The sequence below is a fragment of the Borostomias antarcticus genome, assembly GCF_949987555.1.
Source record: "Borostomias antarcticus genome assembly, chromosome: 1".
Lineage (NCBI taxonomy): Eukaryota > Metazoa > Chordata > Actinopteri > Stomiiformes > Stomiidae > Borostomias > Borostomias antarcticus.
Genome location: NC_140234.1, coordinates 31816172 through 31838072, shown reverse-complemented (window position 1 = coordinate 31838072; position 21901 = coordinate 31816172). Strand labels below are relative to the sequence as shown.

General features: G+C 47.1%; 1 protein-coding gene across 1 annotated transcript in view; it reads left to right on the top strand.

The window, feature by feature from the left end:
- The window catches only part of pid1 (phosphotyrosine interaction domain containing 1), a 44578-nt gene extending 26422 nt beyond the window's left edge, over positions 1-18156 (top strand). Inside the window, exon 3 of the mRNA XM_084444668.1 lies at positions 15836-18156. Coding sequence (XP_084300794.1) covers positions 15836-16342 — 507 coding nt within the window. The 3' untranslated portion in view covers positions 16343-18156. The remainder of the gene's footprint in view (positions 1-15835) is intronic.
- The last annotated feature ends 3745 nt before the right edge of the window (positions 18157-21901 follow it).

Genomic DNA, 21901 nt, shown 5'->3' with positions numbered 1-21901 from the left:
TTCTATTTAGTCACGTCATTGATAAAATTAAACTGATAAACGTTACACGGACCAACACAGTTGACATATTCGTAAAAACACACTTATGCATCAGGATTATTGATATAAACCCATTCAATACATCTTGTCAAATTCAAGTCTCGTCATAATATGGGAGCTATAAAGTGAGGGAATGGATAAAGGACGTAAAACGAACTGATTAAGGACTAGGCTATATATTGGAACATTTGGACCGAAGATTATTGAATACAGCCTAATAAAGTGCGCTCCCACGCGTAATGGTGACATTCTGTTTCCACTCCATCATGGGTATCAATCCACAAACCTTTTTTTTATATTTCTGAAACAATCTCAATTTGTATTGATACCCCAATCAGTCCAACAGCCCTAACAATTTGCGTTGTATCTCTGAAATGAAATAACCCCCGGCTGAAATCCCACGAGATTTCCCACGGGATTTCCCTGGGAAATACTGTGAGGTTGAAATGCTGCAACACTGATAAGTGCTAGAAGCTCCCCACTGTACACAAACACCAGTGGCAAATCAGGGAACAGCTCTGATTCTGTTTGTGGCTTGCCAGATAGGCGTGGCCGATTGCTTGACCCTGACCTGCTTCAACCTGTGAAGCAGGTTGAGTGTGTAATGTGTGTCCACAATGTTTTGTTTTATACAGTGTGTGTGTCATTGTGATATACTGTAAGTGTGAGGTTGGTCCAGCTCTTGTATCAGGGCATGGTATCTCTGGGTTTTGCTCCGCTGTGACATTTTATTTCATAGTCCTTCTGTTTCTAAAAACACAGCCTCCCTGGGGCCTTCTATCTTGTCAACATTAAGGGATGGTTTGCCTTTCTGAGCCCATGGGAGAGCAAAAATACTTTCCATTTTTCAGTTGTTTTGGGGAACACTGATTTGCTAACCATCTGGATGGGCCTGGAGCTCTACGGTGTATGACAGCATCCCGGGAGCTCCTGGAAACCTGCCTCTGCTCCCAGTCAACGCTCTGTCCAATAGATGAACCTTAGTTCACTAGGCTGTTCGCAGAAAAAACACTCCTATTCAGGATACATTTCATATTCCTGAAGGACTTACTGTACATACATCTATTTGTATGTTGGGTATTGTGCATGGGTTAATTGTGTGTGTGTGTGTGTGTGTGTGTGTGTGTGTGTGTGTGTGTGTGTGTGTGTAATGCATTCCTAAGAAATCATCAGTCTGTCAATATGTCTCTCTTTCTCATATGAGTGTACTTCTTGGGCTGTTAATTCTTCAGAGACCCACTGTGTGTGTGTGTGTGTGTACAGTATGTGCGCATATGTTTGTGTGTGCGTCTGTGTGTGCGCGAGTGTGTGTGCGTGTGCGTGTGTGTGTGTGTGAGGCAGATGGGACAGCGACCAGGAGAAACCAGGCTCCTCTCTGTTCTAAGTTAACTCCTTGCTTCTGGCACTGATATTCTTCTCCACCAGGGCTTCCCTCAAACTGGATCCCTTTGATAGGATTTCGACTTGGGTCTGTTTTTAAAACCAGACTTTCAACTCTGCATGCTTCTCTCTGTCTCTCTCTCTCTCTCTCTGCTTTTCTGTCCGCCAGTGTTTCACATTACTGGAACAAAAGCAGTGTGTGGTAAAACAAAAAAAAAACAATAGATATGTTGAGTTTGGGAGGGTGATGTGGAGAGACTGAGCAGATGTTGAGTTTGAGAGGGTGGTGTTGAGTTTGAGAGGGTAATGTAGAGAGACTGGTGGGGTGGGGGGTTAAAAATTAACATAATTCTGTAGAAAGACAAGGTAGCTGGGTGTGTGAACCAAGGCTACAAGCCTGTTCTGAGTGATTCCTTCTGTCATAGTGTCATTCTCCAGTTACTGTCCCAGCCACTGCTGGTCTCACAGCAAGGAATGGTAGGGGTACGACAGAGGTTAGACGGAGAGCACAGAAATATTGTGGGATATAGGGGTGGGAAGGCTCCCCCTATTATCACTAAGGTGGCTCTGTGTGGAGAGTCATGTGGGACCACTGAACAAGATGGCCGTCTAACAGCGTTGCTCTGCTCGACCCCAGACTTTATTTATGCTTGTGCTTTAATTGACTAATTGTTACGGCTCGCATGCCCTCGCCTCCACAACCGCCTCCCTCTCTCCCCTCTGGGCTCGCTGCGCGCTCGGGGCGTCCTACGCGCTCTACCGCACGTCGCATCGGCCCAGGCATGCGACGCTCTGGCTCTCCGGAGTTTCCCCTCACTACCGGGCGTTCCCCGTCTCCGGCCAGCTCCGCGGACTCGGCAGTCTCCTCCCACTCCGGTGACGAAGAGTCGGATCCCGACATGCCCAGCACATCGGCCCGTGCGCAGCAACAAGAACGGCGCGCTCGTCTCCGACGATGACGCGGGCGCGGCTCTACTCACCGGTTTCCCATTCACCATCACCACACCTGTCCCTCGTTCTGCAATCACCTTCAACCCCTACAAGAACCTGGTCTACTCTCCAGTCATCGCCAGATCTTACCATAACCTTACGTGGTAAAGTATAGCCTAGCCTACGATTTTGCTTACCTGTATTTTGTAGTGCTTTCCTCGTTCCCTGCTCGTGATTACCATCACTCACCCTGCCTATCCTCCTCGTCTCTCCAGTATCCCGGACCCCCTCTGCTGAGTTGTACCAGCTAGCAGAGCCCTCACCCTGCTCCACCTCCGGATCCCTCCGGCTCCCTTGAGCCAAGAACATTTTTATTATTTAGTGGCAGTTTGGTGGCTCCTATTATTTCTCTCCTATTATATTTTTGTGGCATCCTTTTTGTGGCTCCCCCTTTGTGTTACCTTATTAAATCGCCCCTCCGGGCTTTACCGTTCCTTGCCTCCTCCTTTCCTGTTGCGCCTGGGTCCCCCACCGAACCATCACACTAATATTAAAAAAGTTTTACTAGTATGCAGGTGTTACTACAGTATATACTAGTGTTACTATATACTAGTATGTTACTAGTATACCGTGAGTGAATTCATATGAATTTAGCCAAATGTTTAGCCAAATGTCAGCATGACAACCCCGAATACGATCGCAAAAACGAGATCTGCTAAGCAAGGTGTTAGCCATGCTAACATGGCGAGTGGGGCGTCAGCTAAGCCAACTGAAAAGGAGCCACAATCTGTAGCTATGGTGCCACCTGGGTTTGCCGAATTGCAGGAGGCACTAAGGAGGGCTCGGTTTAGAGACACCTTATCGACCCTGCAATCTGATTTGACCAGTTTCAAGACCACTCGGGAAAAACTGACGTGGCAGCCATTTTCCAACGACTTGACGAGGCTGAGACTCGAATTCCTGATCTGGAAGATGAGAACAAGCGCTTGGTGCAGATGGCTCAGATAAGTGCTAAAGAATGCTCAGAACTTTGAGAATCAGTGTTGGACATGGCAAACAGAGAGAGGCACCTCAATGTACGAGATTCTGGCCTGAAAGAAAAATCTGAAAATAATGTCAAGCTGAGGGAACGTGTGAGGCAGTTTTTCTCCGAGGCTCTTGGAGTGGATCTAGCTGAATCAGAGCTGCAGATGGTGCTGACGAGAACGCCAGCGGAAGGTGCTCCGACACATCCGGTCATCATGCGCTTTCATAGCTTTCTGGAAAAGGGACGTGACCTGGCTGCAGTGAGGGTGAAGGCTCGTGAAGGTGGTGGGATTCGGTGGGATTCTCTCGCCACGGCTAGCGGGAGTGGTAATAGGTACGACGTGCAGCGGAGCGTTACACCCCGCTAGCCGTGGCGATATCCGTGCCATCCCACGGCTTCAAGTTCCATGATGCTTTTATACAACGGTTGCCACATTTATCCGTCAATATTTCAAATAGAAAGACAATACGAACTTTAAATACATTTATTTTTAATGGAACTATTTGTTAATCATTTGCGGATACTTCCGCTGAAAAAGGGAACGTTGCCAGGCAACGACAATGCTACAGCTCATCTTTGTAAACATTGATCTGAACACTGCCAGATAAGGTGCAGTTATTAAAATAGCTGCCCATAACATCTGCCCACAGCCGCCTAGCCGGGACAGGGGTTCCCAGGATGTTGCTAGCTGGAGAGAGCTCTCCGGCCAGGGAAATTGATCGCATCCCACTCTTCCAAAGAACTTCCACCGAGAAGATCAAATGTAATATTAAAATCACTCATTTTGTTATTAAAGTAGGCTGTTGCTATTAAGTTGTTATTAAAGTAGGCTAGCTAAAGTTATTCTCGGTTGGAAATAAGAGAATAGATTAAAATAAATAGTTGCTAAGCAATATAGGCTACTCATAAGAGGTGGATTGATATTAAAAGATGTGCGAACATTCCATTTTAGCATGGGGCCATAGTGGTTATCGCCACGGCTGGAATGCAAACTGACCAATAGAGACAATGGACCGGATCTATACCGTTGTATAATGTGTTTTAAGGAGTGCTCTGTACACTCACTGGGACGCACAGTCACACATACATACAGTACACACACAGACACATACACACGCACAGTCACACACACACACACACACGCACGCACACACACACACACACACACACACACACACACACACACACACACACACACACACACACTTGAACAAACTCCCCCATGTTCATAAGCAGCTCTGTCGTAAGCCAGCTGTACTCTGGTGTACTCTGGTGTACTCTGGTGTTCTCTGTACTCTGCTGATTCAATAAGCACTGAAGAATGTTAACTACCTCTTCAGGAATGCGGAATTCACAAGGAGTTCATTCTCAGTAAAGCTAGGGGAGGCAGGCTAGGGGAAACAGACTAGGAGCTAGGGGAGACAGGCTAGGGGAGACAGACTAGGAGCTAGGGGAGACAGGCTAGGAGCTAGGGGAGACAGGCTAGGGGAGACAGACTAGGAGCTAGGGGAGACAGGCTAGGAGCTAGGGGAGACAGACTAGGGGAGACATACTAGGAGCTAGGGGAGACAGTCTAGACCTTTTATGTGTTGCACTTTGTCTTGATGCTTTTAATGTCTCATGTAAAACACTTTGAATTGCCTTGTTGCTGAAATGTGCTATACAAATAAACTTGCCTTGCCTAGAGAAAACAGTCTAGGGGAGACAGTCTAGGGGAGACAGTCTAGGGGAGACAGTCTAGAGGAGACAGTCTAGAGGAGATAGTCTAGGGGAGACAGTCTAGGGGAGACAGTCTAGGGGAGACAGTCTAGGGGAGACAGTCTAGAGGAGACAGTCTAGGGGAGACAGTCTAGAGGAGACAGTCTAGAGGAGACAGTCTAGGGGAGACAGTCTAGAGGAGACAGTCTAGGGGAGACAGTCTAGGTGAGATAGTCTAGGGGAGACAGTCTAGAGGAGACAGTCTAGGGGAGGCAGACTCAGGGGCCTACACTGAGGAATGAGTGGGGGCACCGATATGGTTCAGCCAGAACTGCATACGGAGCTGGAATGTGTTTTGTCTGTCTTGAGGTGTGTGTGTGCATGTGCGTGTTCGTGTGTGGAGCGCGCGCATGCATGCGTATAGTTAGTATGTATTTTTGGACCGGTGTGGGAAAGTGCATCAAGCTACGCTGATACTCTGTCTCTGTAATAACGCGTCTGTCTGGACTTCACAGCCGGTTCTCAGAATCTCTCCAGCCGGAATCCCGCTGTCTCTCTGTCTCTCCCCCCGCCTCCTCCGTCCCTCTCTCTCCTCTGATACCATAACCAGCTGCGGCTCCTGTCCAGCCGACAGTCTGGGAGAGGTACGCTGGGGGCCGACAGCTGTCCCCGTCCTACACGCCCACTTTCTGCCCCCCACCCCCCCAGCAGCTCTGAGTGAGATCAGCGGTCTGACAGGCCAGGATGTTCCTGTCAGTGTCTCTCTCCCTGTTGGGTTTAGGAAAGCTGAACCGCGGATGTTTGTTCTGACTCACTGAACTCTCTATCTCTCTCTCTATCTCTCTCTCTCTCTCTATCTTTCTCTCTCTATTCTCTCTCTATTCTCTCTATTTCTGTACTAAACTAAACGGCGCGGCAGGCCTGTGTTTTGATCACTTGTAGTGTGTGTGCGTGTGTGTGCGTATGTGTGTGTGTGTTATATAGGCATTGATGAGCCCCCATCCACCCATGTGTGTTAAAAGACAGAGGCTGACACATGATTGCTGTGTGCGTGCGTGCGTGGTACGCGTGTGTTTGTGTGTGTGCGTGCGTGCGTGTGTACGCATGTGTGTGTGTGTGTACGCGTGTTTGTGTGTGCATGTGTGTGTGTGTGTGTGTGCGTGCGTGTGTGTGTACGCGTGTGTGTGTATGTGTGTGCGTGCGTGTGTGTGTACGCGTGTGTGTGTGTGTGTGTGTGCATGTTTGTGTGTGTGTGTAATAAGTAGACTGCAGTGGAGCATGGGGAAAGACAATCCTCCATAATACCAGTGCTGGTAATTGTGGCCACATGTTTACCTCCACATGCTAGTGTTTAAGCATGCTCTTCACCGTGCCTGTCTCTCTCCCTGCTAGCTCACAGGCCTGTGCTCTTCACCGTGCCTGTCTCTCTCCCTGCTAGCTCACAGGCCTGTGCTCTTCACCGTGCCTGTCTCTCTCCCTGCTAGCTCACAGGCCTGTGCTCTTCACCGTGCCTGTCTCTCTCCCTGCTAGCTCACAGGCCTGTGCTCTTCACCGTGCCTGTCTCTCTCCCTGCTAGCTCACAGGCCTGGTCCACCTCAGGAACGTCACATGGCTCACACACATCTGAAGCACACTGTGCCTTTCTGTGGCCTACCTGTGTCTACCTCTACAGTAGTGTACTTCCCTAGTCTGTCAACCAGCTCTCTAGTGTGTGAGAACCTAGGATCTCCAGGGTGATTAAGGTCTGTTCAGATGGCAGAGTGAGTTATCACCCGCCCGTCAGAGAGGGCGGGCCTCTCGCTAACTGATAAGCCACGCCCACGCCTCACCCCTCTGTTTTGTTCAACTGGACAGTTGATCTTGCACAGCACCCCCCTCCCCCACAATCCATTAGCCCACTGAAGATAATTTTGTGGGTCTCAGAAACACATCCATCCAGTTTATTTGAATATGAATGAACACCTCAATGGTCACAATGAAAGTCATTCAGCCTAGCTGAGAAGAGCTCGTTGCTATTGAAATCAGGACTGGCATTAAGTTCCATCAATCTATCAATCAAACTCTCTGACAACCTAGCCAGCAATCAAAGCTAGAAACGTAACTAGTGATGGGAATTGATGATTCCGATTCCATTTTCGATTCTGCTTATCGATCCGATTCCTTATCGATTCTCTTATTGATTCTCATTGGGCAAAAAAAGAGTACAAACAGGTTTATTAACATTCTTTTCTTTTATATGTAATACTTTGAACATGCCAATTACAGTGCTGTTTTTTAGGTGTATTCACCTTGAACTAAAAATAAAACTGACATAAACAAATCAGTATTTTTTCAGACCGACTACCACCAGCCTGACTCTGAACGTCATCATCTACATTACATGGATGGAAATGGAGATTATTCATATAGTGAAAGCTGGTTTACACAATGAAACAAATGTCACTAACACAATAGACAGGGACTCTAGAGGAGTTTACCTTTGACTACACGTTAGCTGCGCTGCTGTTGTCACTCCGGAGTGCATCAAAAACAGGACATTCCTGCAGAGTTATCGCATGCCATGTGGACAAATGTTGTTGCATATTTGTAGTATTTCCCCCCTTTGATGATATAGGTTTTTGCAAGCATTGCAAGGGGCCGGGTTGTCATCTGAAATGCATGAAATGTAACCATACTTTCAAACGTTTATGCCTAGACGACGACGTTGCTGGCTTCTTCTACCGCGGTCTAATAAAACAAAACAAGGCAGCGTGCGTGTGACGAGATTGCGCATGTGCAGCAACGACAGGAATAGATAGCGGAATCGTTAAGGATTTCCAAGGAATCGATTCCCATCCCTAATCGTAACCTAGAGATCCAATCATTAATTCACTACTGTCAAAATAACCCTGCAATGTTGGAGACCAATGTCATTCCAAAATAAGTAATGTATTTGTTTCAAAGAATATTTTGCTTATCGAAATAATTATATAATATTTCAAAAGTAAAAAATCAATCCTATCAGAAAAAATATAGGCCCTATCTTTTCACAATGAAAGTCATCCAGCCTAGCTGAGGACAGCCTGTTTCTATCTAAATCAATCAATCAAACTCTTTCTGATAACCTAGGCAGCCAATCAAAGCTAGAATCGTAACCGAGAGAGCCAATCATTAATTAATGTATTTTCATTAGGATATGCCTATTTCTTGTTAGATGGTGCATGCATGTGTGGACACTATTCTGTAAAACTGAAAGAATAAAATTACATTCAGCATTCTGGTCCAGTTGTATGGTTGTAAAGGCTAATAATAGCCTAATATAAATACATTAAGCACATGTATTTTCAGTGTTTGCTGGTAGCGAATGTCACAGAAAGACAGGGAGGAAATCTATGTTTGTGATAATTACTCTATTGACGACATTGCCTATTCACACTCATTCACCATTAGGCCTACGGACCAGTTCATGATATTCATGAGTGGATTTCAGTCTATTCAATGCAGAAGTGCTTGAATGACAAACGCTAGCGAGTGGGCGTTACCTCACAGCAGTAGGAATATTGCTGGTTGTAATATTGCTGCTGCTCGAGTCCTCACTAAGACTAAGAAAGTGGATCACATCACTCTAGTTCTGAGGTCTTTCCACTGGCTTCCTGTCTGTCAAAGAATTTACTTTAAATACTGCTGTTGGTTTATAAAGCACTGAATGGTTTAGGGCCAAAATATATTTCTGATCTGCTGCTACGTTGTGAACCATCCAGACCTCTCAGGTCGTCTGGCACAGGCCTGCTTTCTGTCCCCAGAGTTAAAACAAAACATGGAGAAGCAGCCTTCAGTTTTTATGCTCCACATATCTGGAACAAACTTCCAGAAAACTGCAGGTCTGCTGCAACTCTCAGTTCTTTTAAATCAAGACTGAAGACTTTTCTTTTTGCCTCTGCTTTTTATTAAAGGAAAAATCATGTTTAGCCCTGTTTTAAGGTTACTTATGATCATATACAATGGTTCAGATCAAGAAATTGACAAAACTAGCACTTTTGAGAAAGTTGATAATTGCTCTACCACCGTTCAGGTCATACAATGGATGTGGTTGGGCACCTTGAAAAATCATTCAAAAACATGTTAAACTCTCGATTTCAAAGACAAGAAGCTCACCGAGGGGGTAATTTGTGTCCGTTGGTGTTCTGACATCAAATTTGCCGCAAAGTATGAATCCTGTAGGGTTTTATTGATCATTTTAAGAAATCCATTGACTTGTATTGAAGCGACCGTTGTAGATGTGTAGATCAATCCACAGAGGGGATTCAGGAAGCGCAACTACTTACGGTAGCTATTGTTATTGTTTATGTTGCTAGACTACCTAGTTTGCGGAAGTTTACACGTGTATGTTCTGGGACTAAATAGTTCTATGCTAAATATTTAAAAAAGCCTTTCCAGATGAACTAGAATCTTACTTTATGGCAAATTATATGTGGGAACGCCAACTAACACCTCGGTGAGTTTCTTGTCTTTGAAATTGAGAGTTTAACATGTTTTTTGAATGATTTTTCGAGGTGCCCACCCACATCCATTGTATGACCAAAACGGTGGTAGAGCAATTATCAGACTTTCTCAAAAGTGCTAGTTTTGTCAACTTTTTGATCTGAACCATTGTATATGATCATAAGTAACCTTAAAACAGGGCTAAACATGCATTTTCCCTTTACTACTCCTTTAAATCAAATAATTATTCATTCGGCGCTACCCACACGTTTAGCTGTTTTGCTCATTCCACGAATGCACGATCCTTACAAGTTGAATGTCGTAAAGGTGACTAATCAGGCTTTTTTAAATCAGGCCAACAATATAAATACAATACCAATTGGTATTATTAAAGGGGAGAAATAATCAATGGAAATAACGTTTCCGAACTATTTTTGAGGAGTTTACGTTAAAATATAGGCAGTTATTGCTAGACAAATTTAGTTTGCTGCTCAACGACACCTCCTGGCGGCTATTGTGCAACACTGAATAAGGAGGTGGTCTGGAGTGGTCTGAACGCTCCTCTAAAACTTTGCTGTCGCTGTTGCTCTCCCCACGTGCTGGGGCGAAGTATTGAAGTTTGGCTGACTGTGTATCTGTCCCATTGCGTTGGGAAATGGCGTGTGTCTGTGTGTGTGTGTGTGTGTCTGTCTGTCTGTGTGTGCGTCTGTAAAGGTATGTGTGCATGAATGTGTCTGACTGTCATCTGTCACTGTACATCTGTGTGAGTCATCTTCTGCTCTGCTTTCTGGTGTTTGTCTGTGAGATTCCTCCCTGCACTGGCATACTGTGCATAGGTGTGTGTGTGTGTGTGTGTGCGCGCATGTGTGTGTGTGTGTGCATGTGTGTGTGTGTGCGTGCGTGCGTGTGTGGTCTGGTCTCAGTGACCTCATGCTGTTGCAGGGCCGATAGTCTCTCTCAGGGGGGAGGTGAGAACCTCCTGCATGCCGATATAGAACCGAGTGAACAGTTCTTGTAGCTCTCTGTCCACTCCAGCCATCCCAGAACACACCGGCCGGCCGTCCAGAGCTGAGCAGCTGAAGTCCATCACACTGCTCCACCTCCTCAGGTTGGACTGGAAACTCACACTCGCACGCTCACACACACGCGCACACACACACGCACACACACACGCACTCTCTCTCTCTCTCTCTCTCTCTCTCACACACACACACACACTCTCTCTCTCTCTCTCTCTCTCTCTCTCACTCACTCACTCACTCACTCACTCACTCACTCACTCACTCACTCACTCACTCACTCACTCACTCACTCACTCACACACACACACACACACACACACACACACACACACACACACACTCCATCTCTCATCGCAGGGAACTCCCAACAGGATGGATGCCATCACTCACTCGTGTGGCTTACTCAACACAGACAGCCTCCTAAAGAGAAGTGACTGTGATGACTGTCCAGTGAACGGACCTGGTCAGGTGACTGGCTGATAGAGGTCAGGGTCATAGAAGTCAGGTGACTGGGGCTCCGTTCTGAATCGCATACTTCTGCCTTTTACTACCGGTACGTACTCCAGCTGCCCCTAGAAAGTACATACTTAACACACATTATGCATCCAATTGGGACATACTATCTTGTCATAACATTGCGCCTAGAAATTTGACCACATCCGTTGCTGTCCATAAAGCGGCATTCGTCCGCAGCTGTCGCGACTCGCACATGTGACATAATTTTCGCTGTGCAATGAATTGTGAGTCAGAATAGCCAGAAAAGCCTACTGGCATGCATACTGCAAAATACGCCCAGATGTAGTAGGACATCCTGGTATTTTTGCCATACTGCATGTGGCATACTATGTCCTGGGACAAGAGCAGTGGGTAACTATCATTCATGACGCCCGGGGACCAAGTCCAAGTGCTCAGTCCAAGTCCTGGTCAGGGACCGGACTGAAGAGTATCTGTTGTGTGTGTGTGTGAATGGGTGAATGAGAGGCCATTGTAAAGCGCTTTGGATAAAACAAGTGCTTTACAAGCTATACAAGTGCAGTCCATTTACCATGTACCTTAAATTTCATTTTTTTATGTATTTATTTATGTATTTATGTATTTTTGAGAGGGGGTCGACCCCTTTATGGGGAGGTATATGATTTATTCTACTTGTTTGCCGAACTGTTTTGTGTAGTTTTTGTTTTGTTCTTTGTTTTCTTTTTACAAATCAATAATGTACAAGTTGTATTTGCACAAGATTAAATAAACATTTTGTAAAAAAAAGAAAAAAAAAAGAAGTTATTTGTTATAAAGTATTACAGTTTATCTGTATCGAGCATAATCTTGGAGCCGACAGCAACATTTCACTGTGACTGTACACCGTAGATTACATGTGACAAATAAAGGAATCTTGTATCTTGAGAAGACATGAGCCTAACGTTACAGTACAGTATATGAAATCACCAAAGCACACAGTTTTAGAATTCCAAATAATCAGTTAATCTAAGTAATGATCAAAAGACGTATGCAGGCCTGCGTACTTCACTGAACAGATTCTTACTGTGGCCTCATGACCTCTCTTTAGCACTACAGCAGCCTGCCTGTAGTCAAGACTACCTGTTGGTTTAAGCCTTTGAAAACATACACACACACATTCGTATAGAGCTCCCACACATGCACACACTGCTCTCCTCAGGGGAGTTGGAAGCAGGACTGTCCCATGTTGTGAGTGAGTCAGTGATGGCTGCGTGCTGTGCCCCCGTGCCCCCTCAGGCTGCTGGAGCAAACATGTTTAGTCTGTGTGATACTACAAAGTCCACAGCAAACTGCTGTCAAAGGGGGGCTTTGAGGACGGAAATATTGCAGGGTCCGATGAGTGAGGAGTGAGGGACTCTTTGTGGAGTGGCAGGCAGGCAGCCTGCCAGGCAGGCAGCCACTCTGGAAGAGAGTTAGCCTCTGTTCCCCCAGTAACCCCCCAAACACCTCCCCAGATGCTGGTGTGTGTGTATATGTGTGTGTGTGTGCGCACGCATGTGTATGTGTGTGTGTTCTGTGTGTGTGCCTAGAGGGCTAGTTTTAGTCACTGGTCACCCAGTACAGCCAACAGCCTATGGCGGAGGTCCTAGAATGGGCCATCTGTCCTGTCTGAACACTACTGTACATGCAGTACAGTCAAACCCGATATCAGTCACTCCCACACTCCGCTAGGAAGCAAGCGGGAACATCTGAAATGAGAAAGATATGAATTGACAGTAGCAATTGTTAGTACTGTATACAGTATGTCCTGGTGGCCTTGCAGGCCGTTGGCTGGGGGAGGTGTGTACTAAACACCCATGCTCTGGGGGAGGTGTGTACTAAACACCCATGCTGTGGGGGAGGTGTGTACTAAACACCCATGCTGTGGGGGAGGTGTGTACTAAACACTCATGCTCTGGGGGAGGTGTGCTCTGGGGGTTAAGAGATGATGGATCTGGTGTGGAAATCTCATGTGCCACATCGCGGTCACTCCTGATGAAAACCATGCATAAGGGTACAGCCAGTTCCAGTGACTGCATCTTCTCTCTCTCTCTCTCTCTCTCTCTCTCTCACCTCTTCCATTACATTACATTACAGTCATTTAGCAGACGCTTTTATCCAAAGCGACTTACAATAATTGCATTTAACGTAGGAAAAGCCATTGTACTGCTACTTGCCAGAATTTACAAGTGCATCTCCTCTCTAAAACAAGTGACTAAGAGCATAATCTAGTGCTGAAGGCAAAGTTCAAGATGGCAATCTAAAATACAATAGGTGCTTAAGAGGGAGAATCGTGGTAGTACTTCTTTAAGAGATGAGTTTTGAGCCTGTGACGAAAGATGGGCAGCGACTCTGCTGTCCTGAAGTCAGTGGGCAGTTCGTTCCACCACTGTGGGGCCAGGACAGAGAAGAACCGTGACTGTGACGATCGACCGCAGGGACCTCGGAGTGGCAGGGCAACCAGTCGCCCCGAGGTAGCAGAGCGTAGCGGTCGGGAGGGGGTGTAGGGTTTGACCATGGCCTGGAGGTAGGAGGGGGCTGTTCCTTTCATTGCCCTGTAGGCTAGTACCAGAGTTTTAAACTGGATGCGAGCCGCTACAGGGAGCCAGTGTAGGGAACGGAGAAGGGAAGTTGTGTGGGAGAACTTGGGGTGGTTAAACACCAGGCGAGCATTAGCTTTCTGGACAAGTTCCAGGGGATTAATGGCTGATGCCGGGGCCCCAGCAAGGAGGGAGTTGCAGTAGTCCAGGCAGGAGATGGATGAGCACCTGTGCCATTTCATCAGTGAGAAAAGGGCGAGTCCTCCAGATGTAATAGAGCATGAATCTGCAGGAGCGTGTGACGGATGTGATATGTGCAGAGAATGACAGTTGGTCATCCAAGGTCACACCCAGATTCCTCGCAGTCCGAGTCGGGGTCACCACTGTGTCTTCAATGCGATGGCCAGGTCCCGATGCAGGCAGCCCTTTCCTTGGAGGAACAGCAGCTCAGTCTTGTCCAGATTGAGCTTGAGGTGATGTGTCATCATCCACTCCGAGATGTCAGCCAAGCACCCAGCTATGCGTGTTTCCACTTGTATATCAGAAGGGGGAAATGACAGGACCAGTTGGGTGTCATGGGCACAGCAGTGATAGGAGAAGCCATGCGAGCGAATGACAGAACCCAGAGATGTAGTGTAGAGGGAAAAAGGAGAGGACCCAGGACAGACCCTTGTGAGTGTGAGTCAGACTACACGGTTCATGTCACCTGGTAGGAGCGTCCCTTCAGGTACAGTAGGACACAAACAGGGAGCATGCAGAGCCAGTGATGCCTTTCTCCTCGAGGTTGGAGAGAAGGATCTAGGATGTAGATGTAATAATGTGTTAAAGGGATGTACAGTAGGTGTAATAATTTGTTAAATGATGTAGGCGTGATAGGCTACTGTGTTAAAGGGATGTAGGCAGGGACATGCACAGATAGACACGAGGTGCTAGAGCTTCTGGACAAGGCAAGTGCCCTTTTGAAAGTTCGATCATTGATCGAATGTCGATTAAAAGCGTGTAATAATAATGCCCCAAAATGCGTTGTAATTTTGCCAGCCCCCCCGCACACAGGTGAATTCAGAAGAGTATTGGCCAGCCCCAGTCCAGTCCTGCCCAGTCCCTCAGAGGGCTTCAGCCCCAGTCCAGTCCTGCCCAGTCCCTCAGAGGGCTTCAGCCCCAGTCCAGTCCTGCCCAGTCCCTCAGAGGGCTTCAGCCCCAGTCCAGTCCTGCCCAGTCCCTCAGAGGGCTTCAGTCGCAGCTGAGGCCCTCTCCCCCTTGTTTTTTATTTTTTAAATAAACTCATGAAGTGCACCATGTGGAGAGGTCTTACAAGTCAACTGTTTTCCATGTCCCTCACTCCTCTCTTCCCTCCTCCACTCTGCTTCTTCCAACCCTTTCTTCCTTCATTCCCACTCCTCTTCTCCCCTCCTCTCCTCTTCTCTCCCCTCCTCTCCTCTTCTCTCACCTCCCCTTCTCTCTTCTCCCCTCCCCTCCCTTCCTCCCCTGTTCTCTCCTCTTCTCTCCCCTCCTCTCCTCTTCTCTCCCCTCCTCTCCTCTTCTCTCCCCTCCTCTCCTCTTCTCTCCCCTTCTCTCCTCTCCCCTCCCCTCCCCTCCTCCCCTATTTTCTCCTCTTCTCTTCTCTCCTCTCTCCTGCCTCAAGAGTTAATAGTCTGGTCTCTCCTAGTATCTCTCCTGGTATTTCTCCTGGTATGCAGTGTGTCATTACTATGCTATTCTACAGGGTTTCGCCAAAGTCTCCACATAGTGTTTTTTCTCTTAATTCCTCTTAGGAAATCACAAAACACACACACACACACACACACACAGCCCTCAGCAAAGTCACCAAATGAAAAAAGAGAAACCTCTCATCACCACAGCTCCTTCTTGCCAGACCTGTGTGTTTCCTCTAGAGACTGACGTACTGTACTGTACAGTAGACTTGCTGTATGTAACGGTGTGTGTGTGCGTTCTCTCTGGAGACTGACGTACTGTATGTAACAGTGACTGACTGACTTACTGTATATAACAGATGACTGTAACAGCTGATTTGCTGTATGTAAGAGTTGACTTACTGTATGTAAGAGTTGACTTACTGTATGTAAGAGTTGACTTACTATATGTAACGGCTGACTTGCTGTATGTAACACTTGACTTACTGTATGTAACAGCTGACTTGCTGTGTGTAAGGCTGACTTGCTGTGTGTAACGGCTGACTTGCTGTGTGTAACGGCATGTGTGTGTGTGTTCTGTTCCGTGTGCCACAGGTGACGTACCTGGGCAAGGTGACCATCTCGGGGACCCAGTTCCTGTCGGGCTGCACAGAGTCGGCGGTGGTGGGCCTGTGGGACCGCCGGGCCCTCTCGCCCCAGGGGGACCGCCCCGCCCCCCCCGTCGCCAACTCCCTCCTTGAGATCCGCCCCTTCCAGGTGCGCCTGCACCACCTGGACGCCCGCGGCGAGGCCTCGCTGGCCGTGGACACCTACCAGGTGGCGCGCATCGCCTACTGCACGGCCGACCACCACGTCAGCCCCGACGTGTTCGCCTGGATCTACCGGCAGATCAACGACGACCTGACCTTCCAGATGGACTGCCACGCCGCCGTGTGCGAGAGCAAGCTGGAGGCCAAGAAGCTGGCGCACTCCATGATGGAGGCCTTCCGCAAGACCTTCCGCAGCATGCGCAGCGACGGGCGCATCCACAAGAGCGGCTCCTCCGACGAGTTCGCCGCCGACGACTCCGCCGCCGACGACTCCACCCCCGACGACGGCTGAGCGCCCCCCCCCCCCACCGTGGGAGGTGTGCGTACGGGCGAGCGGAGGGCGCTCTCTCTCTCTTTTTCTCTCTCTTTCTCTGTCTTACTCACTCTCTCTCTCTCTCTCTCTCTCTCTCTCTCTCTCTCTCTGGTACCAACATGGAACAAAACCAACTGACCCACCCCAACAAAAGGATGACCATGAGGTAGTTTTTAAAAAGGGAATCAGAGGACAAAAGGTACAACTAGGAGACCTAAATGTTACAGGGAAGCAAAAGCACCGCCTCTTTGGAAATGGCCCTCAAACGTCCACGCGTACAGACCTGCCCATACCGGATTGGATAACAATGAAGACGGTCACTCTCCCAGTCTATGCTGCTGTCCGATCCCTGCAGTTGGCTGAGGGACTCCTTTTTACACCTCCCTCCCTCCCCTCCCTCCCTCCATCCCCTCCTGCCTCCTACTGAGGTACTGGTACTGTTCCCTCACAGTACAACCCTAAATCACTTCATCATATCTGACTTTACACATCAGGACTATGGAGTCAGGAGTCATGCCTGTAGCACTGTTAAATATTTGTTTTTTTGTTTAAAAAGAAAGGTCTAACTTTAATATATGTGCGTCAGGCAGCAGGGTGGAGGGAGAGCCCGGTCCTGACTGCTTCGTCAGGCCATGAGTGTGTCGTCACCCTGGTCAGTCACATTTGACCCCTATTTGAGTATATATACCAAACGTGAGTCTTTTAGCTGCCTCTTGCCTGTCAATTATGTGCCTCACTTCTCTCACGTCAGGCTGTTCTTACATGCTTCTCCCATATGTGTGTGTGCACGCGTGTGCGTGCGCGTGTGTGCATGTGTGTGAGTTTTGTGTGTGTGCGCATGTGTGCACATCATTACATGTGTTGCAGTGTGAACCTTTAAGAAAGAGGGAGAGAGAGAAAGACCTTTAATGGCCTAACGCTAGTAATCCCAACCAGAAGTGTAAACTCCTAGTCACAGTCGAGCAGCGTCCGTGGTGGGCAGTACTGAGACCACTAAAGGGTCATGTTTTGTATGAGAAAGGGAATTGAATGTGAGAGACAGAGGTTCTAGGACCCCAAACACAGCCGTCTATAAAATTGCCTGAAGCCTCTCAGTCTCTGCTGAATGTGTGATGACTATGTCATTTTGTCAGCTCCTTACACTCTTAGGTACTTCAAACTTTTTAAGTTCTCTACATTTTTCTTAAAAAAAAAAAAAAAAAGGCAATTCATGTGGACAAGGGCAGGTTTCTGTAGCGACACCTTAAGGGAATGATTCTGTGCGTACAGGTTTGGTTAGTTAGTCTGTGGGCAGACTCACACAGCCCCACTACCCCGTGCTGTCTCTCTGAGGGACCGAGGGGTTGTTCTGGGGCAACTGGACGCCCCCACAAGAGTTCCACCCCACCTCCTTTTTTAACGAGACTCTCCTGAATGGCCTGGATGCTGTGGATGGGACTGGTCATTATGTCACGGTCCAAGTCTGTGACTGAAGCAGAATTTAAGAAGGCGCTAGTCAGTGCATATATATACAGTATATATAAATATATACATTGTATTTGAAACTCATTCAATAAGCTTATGTAAATACAAATGTATCAGTTTCCAAATATTACAGCATAAATGTTGATAGCTATTTTAAATAAAACAACAAGAACATCATAAGACATACAGTGTTTTAAAGCCTACTGTGAATATAGAGTCCCATAGAACGTTTGTTTGCGTGTGTGTGTGTGTGTGTGTGTGTGTGTGTGTGTGTGTTTGCGTGCGTGTGTGCCTGTGTGGAGGTGAATACCAGGCCATAGGGCTGAGGTGCCAGGATGTGGAGAATGTTTATAAAGCTGTAGAGTACTGTGTCTGTCTGTCTGAAAGCTCAGACTCGCTTTAAATGTTTGGAAATGTTACTATGTGTTTTCTATACAGTATTTGCAAAGATAAGGGAAAAAAATCACATATAAACTATTTACCAAGACTGATTTGTGCTGATGAAGTGTTTTTTTTTTAATTTACAAAATATAATTCCTCTTCTCACTCATATAATAGGACATAATGTCAGTCTTGGACATTTGCATATTGCTTCTGGATTTCCAAGTGCTGTGTGTGTATCAAGTTTGAATGTGTCACTGCTTGAGTCTTGCTCAGGCCTCAGAGGGGAACTGATTTTCTCCATTCCCTGCATTCCACAGACCCCCAAAGTTGTTGTTCTCACACACTCCTCTCTCACACCATCCATGTTTGGCAGCCATTTTGCCATTTATGCCCACATCAGTCAGGAGGTACTCCCCTAACTCCGGTGCTGCTTATACAGTTGGCTATCATTTTGCTGTTCAGAAAACTGCAGAGCATCGAGAGCAAAATGGACGCTCGGACGAATGAAAATCTGACACTTGAATGGGAACAGCGCCTCCCTGTGGTGTGTGGAGCAACACCACCAGCTCTGGTGTCTCACTCTCCCATTCGGCCTTCAAACACCTGGTCCTATATCTCACATTTAGATACACAAACCTTTTAGGCGATCTCCGCTTACGGAACACATTAGATCCCTCATGACATCATAGTCTCACATTTAACTGGTAACATGGCATGACTTGCATTCTTTAAAGGAGTAGTAAAGGGAAAATGCATGTTTAGCCCTGTGTTAAGGTTACTTATGATCATACAATGGTTCAGATCAAGAGGTTGACAAAACTAGCACTTTTGAGAAAGTCTGAAAATTGCTCTACCACCGTCTTGGTCATACAATGGATGTGGTTGGGCACCTTGAAAAATCATTCAAAAAACATGTTAAACTCTCAATTTCAAAGACAAGAAACTCACCAAGGTGTTAGTTGGCGTTCTGACATATAATTCGCCATAAAGTAAGATTCTAGTTCATCTGGAAAGGCTTTTTAAAAATATTTAGTATAGAACTATTTAGTCGCAGCACATACATGTGTATTCCTGAATCCCCTCTGCGGATTGATCTACACATCTACAACGGTCTCTTCAATACAAGTCAATGGATTTCATAAAATGATCAATAAAACCCTACAGGATTCATACTTTGCGGCAAATTTGATGTCAGAACACCAACGGACACCAATTACCCCCTCGGTAAGAGCTTCTTGTCTTTGAAATCGAGTTTAACATGATTTTTCAAGGTGCCCATCCACATCCATTGTATGACCTAAACGGTGGTAGAGCAATTATCAGACTTTCTCAAAAGTGCTAGTTTTGTCAACGTTTTGATCTGAACCATTGTATATGATTATAAGTAACCTTAAAGCATGGCTAAACATGCATTTTCCCTTTACTACTCCTTTAACACAAATCCGTTCAAGCTGACCGTCTTTAGGACTGTCGGTCAGTGCGTGGTTGAGTAGAGTAACAGACATGGTGAATACAGAAGCACCAGAAGACATTCTTTTTTCCAGAGTTCCCCCCCCCCAGCTCGCCGTTTGCAGGGTTATTTCAGTGACGACTGTCAGCTGAACCTCAACTCAGCCATTTTTGTCTGAAGCTGTGCTGAGCGCTCTGCCTGTGTTTGACCCAGTTCTGGGAATGCGTCAGGGCTCGGGGGGGCCCACGGGGGCCCCGGAATGAGGCCACCCTGTCGGCCTGGCACGTTCTCCTCCAGTGAGGCAGCAGTCTCTCTCTCTCTCTCTCTCTCCTCACGCACAATACGACTCTGTTCCTTCTCCAGATGGCGACCGCTGGGTCCTGGAAACCCCACCGGCTAGCCGCCACCTAGCGCTGGCACAGTGGCTGGAGGTCCGGTCGGGGACAGGCCGTGCCAGCAGGGTTTTCTGATCAGTTTCCCCCTTTCCAGCACCCCCCACCCCCCCCACCCTTCTGCAAGCTGGGGGCCAGGGCCCCATAGAGAGAAGGGGGCGGGGTTTGGGTTAGAGAGTGTGTGAAGTCAGTGAAACACATGTGCTGACCAGGAACTGTACACTTCGCAGGCTTGACTAAAAAGGATTACATAACACCCACCCACACGCACACACACAAATAGCCCGTCTGTCAGGATCTGTGACCAGCGCATATTTGTTCTTTGCAATTCATGCATACGGTCATTTCAGTGGTAACACTGGAAACCTCAAAGACACATAGAGACGGTCCAATGCAGTGTCCTCTCTGCAAACACCACCACGGCCTTGTGATCAAATTTCACTGCCAGTCCCCACTGCATTAATATGAATGAATAAACAAACAGAGAACTTAAGGAAGCAGAGGGTTTTGTTTGATGCGTCTCTGTCGTTTACAGAGAGACAGAGAACATGATCACCAGTGAGAGGCAGGGAGCAGGAGGCAGCGGAACACAGCAGAACAGATGAAAGGATAAAATGGGATTAGGATTCTCCAGAGGGGATTGAGGGAGAGTGGGGGGTGTGGAGGGGTGAGTTTAGAGATGTTGATGTTCTTCCTAGAGCCGAGGAGGGGACTGCCAGGTTAAGCCGGTCCTTTGCTGTTTGACACACACAGTGTTTCCTCTGATCGCATCCAAGCCCCAGATCCAGTCATCTCTCATAAAGCCCTCATATAATTTAGATCTCAATCTGACATGATGAAATATCGACTTCTGGCGTCTCCGCGTCCTGGCTCTCTCTCTCTCTCTCTCATCTCTGATGCTCAGGTAAGCCCAGAAGATGCCCCGCCCATCACTTATCTCACGCAATTACACCTCTCAGACAAATCAGATGGTACTCTCAGAAGACAAGTACAAATGCCTGGACTCTCATCAACAGAGAGCAGACTTGTCAGGAGAATGGCGAAATGACCAGCAGGACTCGCCTCAGGATGGAGGTGTCGTTCTTCAGACAGACCACTGGAGGGCGCTTGGATGGAGTATTTATTTCCCCCCCTCCCCCCACCACAGGACAGAGAAGGCTCCCAGGAATATGGAATAACTGTGATTCCAAGTGTTTGATAGTCCAATGAGACTGACTGCCACAGATTCCTGTGGATATGAAGGCGCCAGCAGCTCTTTCATAGGGCCCAGCAGGCAGCTGTGGACGAGCGAGAGAGAACGAGAGAGAGAGAACGAGAGGCAACTCTTGGGCATCTTGCTACCAGATGCTGAGAAGAGAGTTGAGTAATACAGTGCTGCCACATCCTGCCGCCAGAGACACAAGCACGGCCTGGTAAGAACACCACGGACAAACAAGCCAGACTGATCCAGATGAGCCCGATACTGGGCCACTAAGTCTAATCTGCACAGGTACACATGCTGCCATCAAAGTCAAACTTTCAGAAATGGTCTCTTCTGTATGATTCTCTTCTGTATAGTTAATGAAAAACATAAAAAATAAACTTCTAGTTCAGTTACCTTGCATTAAGTTACAGAGGTAAACAGTGATTTTGGGATCAAAATGTAATTTTTCCTAATATAGTCTGTGTTTATCTGATTTGTTTGTCATGAATCCTATTATTTGGTTTTACATGTATCGAAAAGGTAATATTGTTTGCAAAAACAACATATAAATAGTTATCTTTCTAAAGCTGAATTGCGTCCTCATTATAAAGGAGCCATCATTCTAAAAATAAAAAAAAAGACCACCTTGATCAGGATTTTAACCC